We start from the raw sequence: 13,474 nt of genomic DNA, 5'->3' as shown, positions 1-13,474 counted from the left end.
CATTATAATACATTACTGATTCCCTGCATGATTTCTGTGTAAGTCTGACACATACAGACATAAATCTGTGCAGAAAACCGGGCCCAGAAAAAAAGAGAAACTGACATTAACAGTAACGCAAGATAATTGCAATTGTGTTTCACAGTCCTGCTAATAGGCAATATAAAAAAATAAAAAATTCTAAACATACATCAGATCTGACTGGGTAAAGCAGAGCACACAAGGGAAATCACAAAAATAATTACGATAAGTCAAAAAATACACCAGCAAAAAAAAAGTTAAATATGTAATTTATGAAAATAGCAGGAACAATTAAGAAAGTAAATATTTTGTTGAATTATCACTAAACCAAATCAGCTGAAAATTAATCTTTCACAAAAATAACTGAATTGTTCAAACTAAAAATTCTAAATGACTGAATAAACTACAAAATAACAATTTTGTAGTGATATTTGTAGTAATTATCTTCTTATTAGAATATTTTAGAATAAAATATTAATAAAAAAGTATGTCTCTACAAATCATTACACAAATATTCCAAAACAACAATTTTTATTTTATTTTTGTGTAAGAAGTCAATATCAGCAGTTTCAATCTTTCTTCCCTGTAGCTCAGACCATCTTATTCTCTATTTGCTTTCCTCAATCCCTTCTTCCTAGTGCCACATTTCCAAAAACTGACGTGGGCTCACTGGGGTCCCCCATCTAATCTTGTTACCAGCAGGCCTGGCTGCGTGGGGAGCCTTGCAGCTTAACATGGCGCACATTACCAAATTTACAACCAGCCGCCCGGACATCTGCCCTACTTTTCCGTAGTTCGTGTGTCGAAATATTTCGAATAGAAAAGAAATGGTGGGGGGTAGATCTAATCTGGTTGAAAGACTGAAGGGCCATTTTGTTGGAATTGGCAAGCCCCTGTCACCGTTAAAGCTGTCACTTCTCTTCTGGGGCTGGAGCGGCTGAATGAAAGTGTCAGCCTTCGACATGCCGCTTGTTAGTAGGAACCCACTGATAACGCTAATGAGGAGGCTGAACATACCTATTGTTCCCTCAACGTGGCCCCCATACGCACCCAAACACAATTCTCCCATTATAGCATTTTCACACCAGCTACTTAAAGGCAATAAAAGGCCAAGGAGGCTGAACGAAGGTGCTTCGGAGAAAGACGGAGGTGGAGGAGTCGAACTTCGGTAATTGTGTTTGCGCTCCATGAGCCGCTTTAACTCTTCTTGTGTGCAAACGTCGGCTTCTTTTTCGAACCACTTCATTATTTGTGATGCTCTGGTTTAATTCCAATTACCCTGTTAATTAGAAATCTCATGCTTTCTGATCTAGGGTACTTAACACCATTTGCATTTTTTTTTTTTTCGCAACTACAGCGCTTTCAGTTCATCACTGAGTCAGTTCGTTATATTTAATACAGCGTGCCATTTAGTATAGTGCTTGTTAGGAAATAATGCACGATTTATATATTCATTTATGTATTTACAAAGTTATTAGTCTATGTTGTTAGATGTTTTCCTATTTAGCTGTCTCCCTGGGTTTTTTTTTCTTTTGCTTTATTTTGATGTAAATACCTAGCGCATCGTCCAATTTAATTAGTAAACAAATGCTAATTAATTTGCATAACAAAGGCGGTAATGGAATACTGAATGCAGTAATTCAGGGAGAAAATCAGGATTTAATTGAGCAGTTTCATTAAATTCTAGGGTAACATGAAAGACCAAATATTTCTACAACAAGGATGTGCAAAGCCATACCGCTGATATAAGGAGACAGCCTTATAAATTAAAACCGTATTTAAAACCTGAGTTCTCTCAATCGTCTGGGCGCAGCACAAACAGTCCAGTATTGTCTGTGAGCGCTCAAGCCCCGATCCAAGCTCTTACACAGTGCCACGACTAAATCTGGCCATGTGTGTTAAAATCTCAATCTGGCCATGTGTGTCTGAGACCTAAGGGACTCGGCCTGCCAGCCCAGCGACTTAATCTCTTGCTTTTTCTCACTCGCTGCTCCCCTCCTCCGCCAAAATGCTCTTTGCCCATGCCAGTGCTTCTACCCTTGCATCTTCGATGCCCATCCACCCCCTCCTCTAATGGCATTCTTCAAGAACTGGGCTGCATCTCGTTGCCCGCTCGCAGTCACCTAATTAAAATGCTCCTGGCACACTGTTTATGTGACCGATGGCTGTTAAATTAAGACACTGTCACAGTGGGCTGCTTTTTAACCCCCGCTCTCTGGAAGATCGTGAGTCTCGAAATCACGATTTGCTTTTGTCCGCAGTTAAAATTTCTACCATTTAAAAAAAAAACAACAACAACAACCCGCCTCGTTAAAAGTGCTGCCATTAGGAGGCTACATGTCAGTTTGTGCTAATAAGGTATTTGTTATGTGCAGAATGATTTTAATAGGGTTACGGGTGACATAAAATTTACATATTTTATTATATTACATATTACATACATATATATATATATATATATATATATATATATATATATATATATATATATATATATATATATATATATATATACTGTATGCATATAACAAAGGTGGTTTGCAGTTTGAGAAAGAAATCATGCTTAATTTCTCTTTATATTTGTAGATATTAGTGAGACACCAGATGAGTCATTTGTTTCCTTACATTTCTGAGAACAGAAACTATTACTACAGACAATAATAACTACAATATATGGAACTGTAACAAGAGTGGAAAGCCTCACAGAATTAGACTGAGCTGTTTCTGGGAAATGTACCTTTAATGCAATCTGGCTCAGCTTTTTTCCCTCCATAAGCCACAGGGAATTAAAATGCACAAATCTTAAAACTCACGGCCTCATATAAGCAGTTTTTTCCTTCTAGTTTGTGTGTGGTGACTTTGCCTTTCTGCGACAGATCGCCAGGGTTAATGTATGTTAATGTATCATTTATAAAGGAGCTTGTTAGAGGTTTTTTGTAGGCTGCTGCTTTGTAAAACAATAGCAAGCCAGTCGGATTGGAGGCCTGCAAGAAAGCCAGGCGGCCGTTCAAAAGGTGCTGACGCTTTCCTCTACCTGCTGTCCCCAGCCACTCTTTTCCGGAAAAACTCAGCGGCAGATGTTACGGCGCTAAGTTGGCTCTGAAGTGCCTCCCTGGCTCCCAGATCTCACCAACAACACAGTCAAAGTGCATTAGATCTCTTTATTTGTGCCCCGGGCAAGTGCAGCAGTGCAGCTGTGTCCATCTCCCGCTCTACCTTTGGTGTTGGAGCCCCTCAGGCGGTAAAATGGGAGACCAGTAAGTACTTGGACTGCTTATAAAACCTACAGCTGCTGAGAATCCTGCAGTCTGGCTACAGGCAGAGAATGTGTGTGTGTGGGTTTGTGCATGCATGTGCATGTGTGTGTTGGTGTGGGGGTTGAGTTAGAAACAAGGGAATGGTTGGAGGGACCCCAGGGTCCAGGAGCTGAACAGATGTCTGTGACAACCTGCTTCCTTACACCTGTATGAGTCCTTGTAACCCAGCGATCCAGCACTGAAAAATTCATGACCCCGGAGGGTTCCTGTCGGCCATCAAAGCCCCCACTCTCTCTCTCCTCAGGCAGAGGACTTCTCAAGCTTTGATAATGCTCGCCTGGGCACAGCGCACCTGATGAAGCGCTTTAAAGTCAGTACGCTCTTAAACTGTGGCCTCGAAAAAGCGTGCCAGAGACCTGCTCAGAGTCTTCCAATGGCTCTGAACGCTCCCTAGGGCTGAGCTTGCTTAGAGTTGTGGAGTTTTTAGGGTTTTGTTTAGAGAAAGGTCATGAAGAGTAGCTCAAGCTCGAGCTGTGTGCTGGACTTTTTTCTTTTTGATCCTGTGCCCACTTCGGTGTATTCACAGACACTCTTTTGTACTGGAGTTAACTACAGAACAAAAACAACTTCATTCAAGTGCAAGGTTTAATATACTACCATGCTAACATGCTAACGTCATCTAGCAAACATCCCTGAACAAAAGAATAATGCATCTGGTAATTGAAAACAATGCTTAATTCATTGTCAAGTTAAACTATACAATCTTGCTGAGAAAAACACCCAGAAAATTCAGGAAACAGACATTTTCCGCAAAACAGAAACAGAACTCAACAAAAACATAACAAATATTTAGACTGTATATTCCTACACCAAGGAGTTATTCGAATGCACTTTAAGAGTTGGATAAATAAAAGTGTGAAAAACAGTTATTGTATAAGTTGCACTAGAGTTTTTTGCTTCCAGACAGGGCTCTTTAAAAAGCATTAAATTATAAAGCATACCTAAATTCTATAAAAGTTTTTTTTTTAGGGTTTATTGGAAAATAAGTTATTAATATTAATAATTTATATAAATTTTTTAAACTTCAGAATTACTAATAGGTCATTTTAAAGGATTAGCAGCTCTTTTATAGTAGGACCTCCAGAAGAGAACTTCATCAGTGCTTATACAACAGAACTGTTGCTAACAGTCTACACGCACGCACGCGCGCACGCACGCACGCACGCACGCACGCACACACACACACACCACACACACCACACACACCACACACACCCCACCACGCTCATAAATAAGGTATCGGCCCTTCCTACATGATATTATGTTTGACTAAAACAGGACACTGATTAAGCTATTGTGTATTCATCAGCATAATTAGTATTATATCCCTGATGACATGTTGAGAGTTACCATAATTAATAAAGTATCATAGATGATGTGTAATGCAACTCTACATACTTATATACTTATACTTATAAATTTGTTATTTATAAGCTTTAACAACCAGATATAATGGTTGCATTCATTTTACACATCAATCTGATTCGTGCCTGTGTTTTTTGCAGCTTTGCTGAATTGCTAGTGTGGTACGAGTGAAAGAACTCCCTACAGCGGTTTACCGTATTTGGGTGTGAATGTCATCCTGCTCTAAGTGTTTGCAGCTGTTGCTATGCATGATGCAACACGTACAAACACACGCACATGCACACACACACACACACAAATCTGTGTGCAAAAAGATTTATGTCTTAGTCCATTTTCATGATTTTCATTATTTTCGTGATGACATCTGTTAGCAAGTTTGTAAATGTTAACCAAATGCAAACTAGGGCAAACCATACTTGGTTTCGGTGACCTACCTTATCTGCAGTAGTGGGTCTCATGAGGGAAACTCGGTCGTACTGTCTCCGCAGTAATGCCCATAGTGCATCCAGGCGACCCTGTAGTAAAAACATAATTAAATACATAATTTTCAATATAAAGTGATATATTACTTACAGTTAACAGTACTCACACTGATTCAAAAAATATTTTAATAAGATTTCAGTGCTAACAGATATAAAAATAGTTTAACAATTTACTATAAGGAACAGTATTGATAAAAAAATATTTAATAACTTAGAACTGAATGATTCACTATTAGTTGTTATGACCTAGCAATAATTAACCGAGATAGTGCTAAAACTGTATTTTAAAATATGAAATTTAGATTGAATCACAACTCTAATTAAAATGTATTATTTTATGTTTGGTAATTTTAATAGAATTTTATTATAAAGTACACAGGCAGTATGCCATGCCAGAAAAAAAACTAAATTGACACTTTTTGCATTTTATGTTTACATCATTTGTTGACTCCATACCAGTTCAGAAAAACCTGGTAACATCCTGTGTATTATCGCTGTATTTGTATACCTCTTTATTCATGTCTAGCAATGTCTGTGTCTTCTATGCGTGTTGCCCAATTTATATAATACTTAAATATTTAGACTTAGTGGCAGGGTCTCAGATTACTAAAAAGAAATCTTGATTTAGTGTATTAATAAAATAAAACATTTAATGAAATTAAAATATTGCATGTCTTATGGAAAGGAAGTGAATGTTTATGTATACAAATTAATGGCAATGTCATGTATACTGTATGATCAACTCACCTTGATTGGAGTGTACCATTTAGTTTCAGATTGATGATAGGCAGGTGCAGATGGTTTAGATTGTTTGGTCATCGGCTGTTCCACATCTTCTGGTACTGAAACCACTGCATTCTTGGCTTTCTCCAATCTCGCCCCCTCCTCTGTCGAGCCCTTCTCCCCCCAGCGAACCTAGAAATATAGTTATCTAAGTTATCTCATTTAAAACGTAATTCAGCTCTTCCCAAAACAGAATTTTTGATCAATGTTAAATGCTTTAATGTCTTTAATACTTTAATTCATCACATCTGTCATGGTGGTTAAATCCTCCATCGTGCATACTGTGTATGTAGATGGATGGGCCACACAGTAGGTTAAGCCAGTACAATGTGGAACAGCTTTTTAGTATCACCTCTGGATAGACTGAAAAGTTTCAAGGAAAAAAAATTTAAAAATAAAAGAAGCTCTCCTAATAAATTAAATATTCCCTGTGCCACATGTCTCCCTAGCTGCTTTACGTTTAAAGAAAGAAGACAGATTGATCTTAGGCACACCTCTCCCCAGGTCCACAGAAGTGTTTCAGAAATGGAGATGGGCCTGTCTAGATGAATAAAGGCTTTGTGCATTAAAGGAACAAGGAAAAAAATGGTGGTGCCCAGGACGCTGTAAGTCTGGCGCTCTCTCCCTCAGACTCCTGGGAAAAACTTTCCGAAGCTTTTGGAGGGAAATCACAGAGACGCCACCTCTTTATGAGGCTATGGAGAAAGAGTAGCAGAGCATGGCAAGCACCTCTTAAAATGCCACTTCCTTTTAAAAAGGAGACAGCAGTGAGGAGAGCATTATGGCTGAAAAACAGGGATTGACAAGATGGGCGTCTATGAGATGAATTTATTAAGCTAGCACAGCGGATCTTGATCCTTTATCATCAACATAAGTTAAGGGAACAGGACGTGGCAGAAGCCGAACTGGCAGGAGTCTGTCATCTTAAAGGCATCAGTTAAGGTGTCCTAGATCTAAACAGACTTCTATTGAAAACTTCAAGTCTCTGGTTCTTTTATATAAGCCAAATTATAAAAAAGGTTTATATGTTTTACAGACTAAAAGAGAAGGTCAGTATCATCTTAGCGCAATTGCATGTATGCTTTTCACATTTTTTATGCTTTTTCACATTTTCACATATTACTGTACTTAGTTACATTTTTCTGTTATCAGTACTTTACTTCTGTATTTATTGTTAGAACCGATTACTTTTACTCATTACATTTTTTACACAAATATCTGTACTTTCCACCAAACCAGGCTTGTTACTTTAGTTTTAATCTATTTGGTGACATGATCAATATTTTTTCTTCTCATTTAGCACCGTTTTCAGCCCATCAACCTATTTCTTGTTATTGCTTTTTCAACCTACCACTGGTGTATCATGTCCTGGCTACCACGCACCACAGGCATAGGGTAGCCAACGAAGCTAACAATGAGCAGGCCAGAAGGCAACAAGTAAGGCTAATGTGGATAAGACAGAGGAAGTCAGCGATGTAAACATGACTGAGAACAGAGACATTCCTGATCACCTGATCATCATCATCTTTGCTCTGCATGTGTTTTATTTAACGGTTGTTGAACCTGGATATATTCATTAGCCAAAGAAATTTGAAAATGTTTTGTATGAAGTGAGGTCCAGGTCCAAGCATAACATTATAACAGATAGTAGTAATAGCTACTTTTTACTTAAATGCATGTCAGAGCCCAAACGCCTTTACTTTAATTTTTTTAAACATAAGTATATGTACTTCTACTTGAGTGAAGGATGTGTGTACTTTTGACATCTCTGTTAACACAACTTCTTCAACACTGGATCTGCAGTTCCTCTTTTATTTTTTCACAGCTTTAAAGTTTAACAATTAATCAGTCTTGTATAAGCTAACCCTTAGTATACTGACCCATAATTTCTGCAGATTTACATCAAACACAAAGTTTTGCATTTTTCCACACTTTCTGATGTTCATACAACTAGTCCTAAAAAGATACACAATTAAAGAGTATGTGGTTTATATTTTTCTTACCTCCATGCGTTTGATTCCCCCTGCTCCTCTGCCTCCATAATAGGAAGCATCCACAGTTGGCCATTTCTTCTTGGGAAGTGGACTTTCCTCTGGAAGCTTGAAAAAGACCGGATAAACAATTGAACAATGATTAAACATCAGTAAATACTACAAATTACAGAAATATTAAATGAAAAAATTAATTTAATTGAATGAGAGAAATATTTTGTTTCCACTAACAGGTGGTGGAGGAGGAGGATTTTGAGGAGGCGGGTCTTTGATAACCTAGAGTGAAACAAACAACAGTTCAATTTTTTTCAAGTAGCACACACGGCCTGAAATAATAAAATAAAATAAAAAACATCCAGCCTAATAGATGCAATGCAGAAACATTGCTCTTAGGTTCTTGCACAGATTCAGTGGAGCAAATTTACAATTGAACAACTGGAGCCTAGCGCCTCCCTGTACATTTGATTACAGGGCTGGGCTTGTAAACCAACACTGTGGGCCCCTGGTGCAAAATAAAGAAAAGCTCAAAATCAACTTGTTGACAAGGGAGTCTTTGGGGTGAGCATGGCAGCCCGTTTATCTTTTAATTAATTGGATGAGGTTCAGCGCTCCACAGCAATCCCCCAATCATAAAGTCCTAAGGAGTTAATTAGCTCCAATGATATGCAGAAGGGAGGCTCAGGCTGCACTCCAGACCCTGTCTGGTAGAAGAGTGCTTTGTCCCCAGAAAGAACCGGAAAACATCTTTATATAGTTATGTTGTGACATTATATTAAAATCTGCCATGGCCAAAGCTGGTTCAAGCACAAAGGTTTTAAGTGTTTAAAAGCACCATTATGTAGTTATAGTTCAGTCAAAGTTCATTCAATTTACAACTAAAACTTCCAGCAAACATCATACATATTGTGGCAGATATTTTTCAACAACTTTTAGCTCTTTACTTTATGCACATGTCCTCTAAACTGAGACTCAGTTCTTACTCATGAAAGATAGATTGGCTACCATGTTGAGGTTATGCATTTAGGAAATTGGTTTTCAGAAGGGGGGAAAAATCCTGATTTTTATAATCACAAATCATAAGTCAAACAGATGTTTCATTCCCATTAAAGCCTGCTGATACCATTACACCAATGTTGTCATTATATTAATGGAAACGATCAATTAGACTTAATTAATTGCACTTTGACTGTTGACAAATCAAAGAAAATATCAATAATTGCCATACTTTTAGGGTAAACCTTTGGCTATATGGATTAACACTTGATTGAGTAATTAAACAGAAGATTTATATTTCCCCCAGCATATTGTGGGATAAATAAGGCATTATAAAAATCACACCCTGGGCTGTTTGGTTGTCAAATACCTGATGGACAGATGTGCAACAGACAAAACCCACAGAAAAGCAGCGTTGTAATTAAATTCCAGAATCACTAAATACTTAGCCATCTGACTCTTGCCAGAGTCACTACAAGCCTCTACTGAAAAATCAACCAATCAGGTGTCACCCAGGCAACAGCCCCATATGGGTTTGGGATAATTGTCCAATTGAAGTTTATAATCTGTTTGTTTCTCTTCTGTACACATCATGCTTTTGTCAAGCTGTTTCCTGGCTTCAATTGATCACAGATGCAATAGCTAGCAATTTCCAAATACTATGAACCTATTTGTGAGAAAATTGTATTTTAATAATATCAGAAGGCTTGTTATACGGACATTTTAATGTAGAGAGCAAAAACTTTGCATGTTATATTGATGTATAGACCGAAATCTGTCACACTACAAATGTTAAAACATAATTTGGCCTTGCATATGCCTTCAAGTCCAAAAAATCAAGGCTAACTCACTACACCCACACTCAAACTGACCTCCAATCTGGCAGCGCAGAGTATCCCACGAAAAAAAAAAAATAGGAAAAGGAGGGAGGGTGGGGGAGGATGGCTTGATGCTTCTGAGCATATCTGACTGCTGAAAATCTGGCAGGGCTGAGTTTAAATATTAACAAAGCACACATGGCCCTTCTCTTCTGCCGGAGGTCCCTGATGGAGGGGAGCAGCAGCTCTTCGCCTAAGACAAGCAGAGCCTGGTCCAGACATGCTGCAGGGGGTTTACATTTTAATGCCTTTGTTGGTTTTCCAAAATATGCTTCCATCTCATTCTGGACGAGCTCCCACCAGGTTCTCAAAGAGAGGTGGCGCATATCATTTTGAGCTGCCGCTGTGATGCCGATTGCTATAGTTCCACAGTGTGCCATCTGTATAGTTGCTTGGTTAAGCCTCAGAAGTGTTGCTGATTTCTTTCTTTTAGATATGAGTTTTGAACCTTCTATGAGGTTTGAATTTATAATTCACTCTATTACATATCTTAGAACAGTATTTCTGGATTTGGTTAGAATAACATACTACAGCAAAGCTGAATTCACAACTGTGATTGGTGGGAAGATGTTGATGATTTTTGATAACAGAGCAGATCTCTAGTGTTGGCTGTATAGTAAATTACAGGTTTTTAATAAAAAAGTAATCCACTGGACATCATCCACATATTCCTAATGTATTCCTAATAATAAACATAATTAAAAAAAAATCATATATAAGAATTATTTTTATACAGTTATTCAGTTTTGTACCATGTGATTTTTGTTTAGAATTTTGTTTCTCTGAAGAAAGCTGCATACTATTCTGTGTTGAAAGCTTAAAAGCAAATGAGGGAAATTAAATGCAAACAGAAACTTATTTTTTTCACAAATTCCACACCATTTAATAAAAGAACACCCGCCTACTAAAAGCTCTTTCACATTTTATTCCTGACATACCGACCACACATTAACTTAACCAAAAAGGCGTTTCATTTTTAGTGAAACATCACCACGAACGGTTCTTCCTGTTCTTTGTCTTAGGAAACAAACCTAAACTCCTCCCTATGAAACAATCACATCAAAGAGAAAAACAGGATGTGGGCAGGTTTATACCCATGTGGTGCCACTCCTCCCTATCATTGCAGTTTAACTGTGGCAACATTTTTACCACACAAAAACCGTATATTAGCCCACAGAATGTCAACCAGAGCTGCAGGTTACAATGTGGGCCAAAGATATTCTTTAACCTTATGACAAAGAACCAGCAGACAAACACTCATTGCTGTGCTGTTACTTTATAAGAATAATGACATTATATTAAATACTTTAATAATATTTTACAAATAGAAGACTAACAGGAGGCCATATAGTAAATAAAGAAACAATAATAATTGTTTAATAAATCCATTGTGAAAATCCATAGTTCAAAGCATTATTAGGAAAAGTATTAGTAGGGCTCAGAAGAATGATGGCATTATGAAATTTTTACACTCACCATGGTGCAGCAGAGAGGCCAGAACCACCACATCAGAGCCAAAGCAACAAGGATCAACAGCACCAGGATTATAATGGCCACAATGGTTCCATCGGACTGATAAAAGAATACATTTATTTGGTTTCAGATTTCAGGAAATGCATATATCTATACATTTTATGTTTTGACTCATTAAATATAATATAATAAATATTTTCTCTCTCTTTGTATGACTCCCATGAAATTATTTATTTTTCTCTCTTCTTAGTTAACAACCTTTAAAATAAAACTTACACAAGTCGAAGCAGTGATGGTTAAGGGACTTGTAACGAAGGACTTTCCCCCATTAAAGCTGATGAGAACTTCCATTTTTCTATGAAAATGCAAAGCAAGCGTCAAGGTCCTCCGAATAAGTTCGTACTTTTTACTTTACACAGAGGGAAAATCTTCACTGCAGTAATATGCCAAAAAACAGGTAAGACATCATGTACAACACATAGAGAAGTCAAATTTAAGTTATTTTATCATTTAAGACAAACAATTGACTACTCTGGGTTTTTAAAATAAAATATCACCTATTAGAGACAAAGCTAAAAGGTTCATGCTATTAATTTCCATATGACTTATGCAAGAGAGTTTTCAAATAACTAATGATCCCTTCCAAAATAAGGAAATATAAAAAAGAGTAGTCCAGAATCCTAATTCTGTGATATGGATTTGTGTGATCCATCAATCTGTGACGAAAATACGACGCTATTGTCTAAGATATATCATAATCTTCCTAAGATACAATAATACAGGGTAAAACAGATTGTGTACTTCCTTTAACTTTTTATGACATGGTAATTTATAAACACCATTTACTCCAAATTTTGGTTTTAATGCAGCATTTAAACATTGTTGAATTGGCTGGCTTTATTACGGCTGTAAATTGCTTCAGTGGTTTGCCGAGAATCCTTTAAAAGGTTCGTGCATGTTAACTAGATGCGTTTACTGAATGGAACCGAGGAGAGGCTAATTTAGCTGACATACTCGATACATGCAAATTTTTGGCAGATTGTTAATCAGGCTGGATATGTGGACACTGAATGGGAGAGTAGCTCCAAATGTGTCCAATCAAATCCATGAAGATGGAATCTTCTGGCAAATATCTGTCTCTGATTTTTAGTTTAGGTTGGCATTTAGTTAAGGTTGGCATGTCTCCAGATGTCTAAGAGGTTGAGTACATTAAAGATGTGGGTAGAAAAAGCAAGACCGTAGTTTATTATGTTTTTCTAGTTTAAAAGTAGTCTAAAAAACACTACAATTGAAGCAAATTATTATAATTGCATTCAACAAATTTCTGCACTAGTAGGCCACAGGAGAAAATGTAAGGATCATAGAATGTAAAGATTATGTAAGTTATATTGGCTGCATTGTAGATACTGTCCCTCAATATGTAACCTGCGAATTTCTTTGTCACACAAAGACAAAAAGAGTTCCTTAATGGTTTAATTTTAGGTCTTTTCTATCATTTTTGGGATGCATTTGGGCTACAAAGACCTGGCAACCCTGATTGTGAAACTACTGCCAGACTCACTGCCAGTTTCTCATCCTCTCAGTCCTCCACTACAGAGGCCCTAAGAACTGCATGAGACCCTAGTTTTACAGCGCTTTATCAACAGTCTTTTATAGTTTGTTTGAGTTCAAGATACAGTTCAGATAAACATGTTTAATTGTTTAACAGAAAAATTTTAAGTTCTATTTCAGTCTATATGAACCATTTTTAAATATTTAAATTGTAGATGGAGATGTGGGGCTAGCAAAAGTCATGGAGAGAGAGAGTAAGAGAGAGAGAGAGAGAGAGAGAGAGAGAGAGAGAGAGAGAGAGAGAGAGAGAGAGAGAGAGAGAGAGAGAGAGAGAGAGAGAGGCAGACAGAGACTGCTCCTATACTTGAAGATGCAGGTGGTACGTAAATACGCTTGTCAGGGCATGGTAAATTATTTAAATTGGAGCATAGAAAAGGGAATCGTTGCATCTGTCGCACATCCTTTTAAAGCCCTCTGCCAGATGTGTTTACTCGCCGCCCATAGCAGCTAACTACTTAATGGGGCATGGTCACAAGCTGAGAGTTAATTAAGCAAACCCTTTAAACAGTGATCACATACAGAGGTTTCAGTGTTATAACATGCTGCATTATAGGCACAAG

The 13,474-nt window shown here is 37.4% G+C and overlaps 1 protein-coding gene across 1 annotated transcript in view; it reads right to left on the bottom strand.

Annotated features, from left to right (window-relative positions):
* The window catches only part of antxr2a (ANTXR cell adhesion molecule 2a), a 40,839-nt gene that overhangs the window by 17,653 nt on the left and 9,712 nt on the right, over positions 1-13,474 (bottom strand). The window contains exons 11-16 of the mRNA XM_083527005.1: positions 11,580-11,658; positions 11,307-11,402; positions 8,191-8,235; positions 7,972-8,067; positions 5,933-6,100; positions 5,138-5,218 (exon numbers count right to left, since the gene is read on the bottom strand). Of these exons, the coding sequence (XP_083383131.1) occupies positions 5,138-5,218; positions 5,933-6,100; positions 7,972-8,067; positions 8,191-8,235; positions 11,307-11,402; positions 11,580-11,658 (565 nt within the window). The remainder of the gene's footprint in view (positions 1-5,137; positions 5,219-5,932; positions 6,101-7,971; positions 8,068-8,190; positions 8,236-11,306; positions 11,403-11,579; positions 11,659-13,474) is intronic.

This window comes from Silurus aristotelis (genome assembly GCF_946808225.1).
Source record: "Silurus aristotelis genome assembly, chromosome: 23".
Lineage (NCBI taxonomy): Eukaryota > Metazoa > Chordata > Actinopteri > Siluriformes > Siluridae > Silurus > Silurus aristotelis.
Note: the sequence above shows the minus strand (reverse complement) of the source record. Positions and strands in the feature narration are given on the sequence as shown.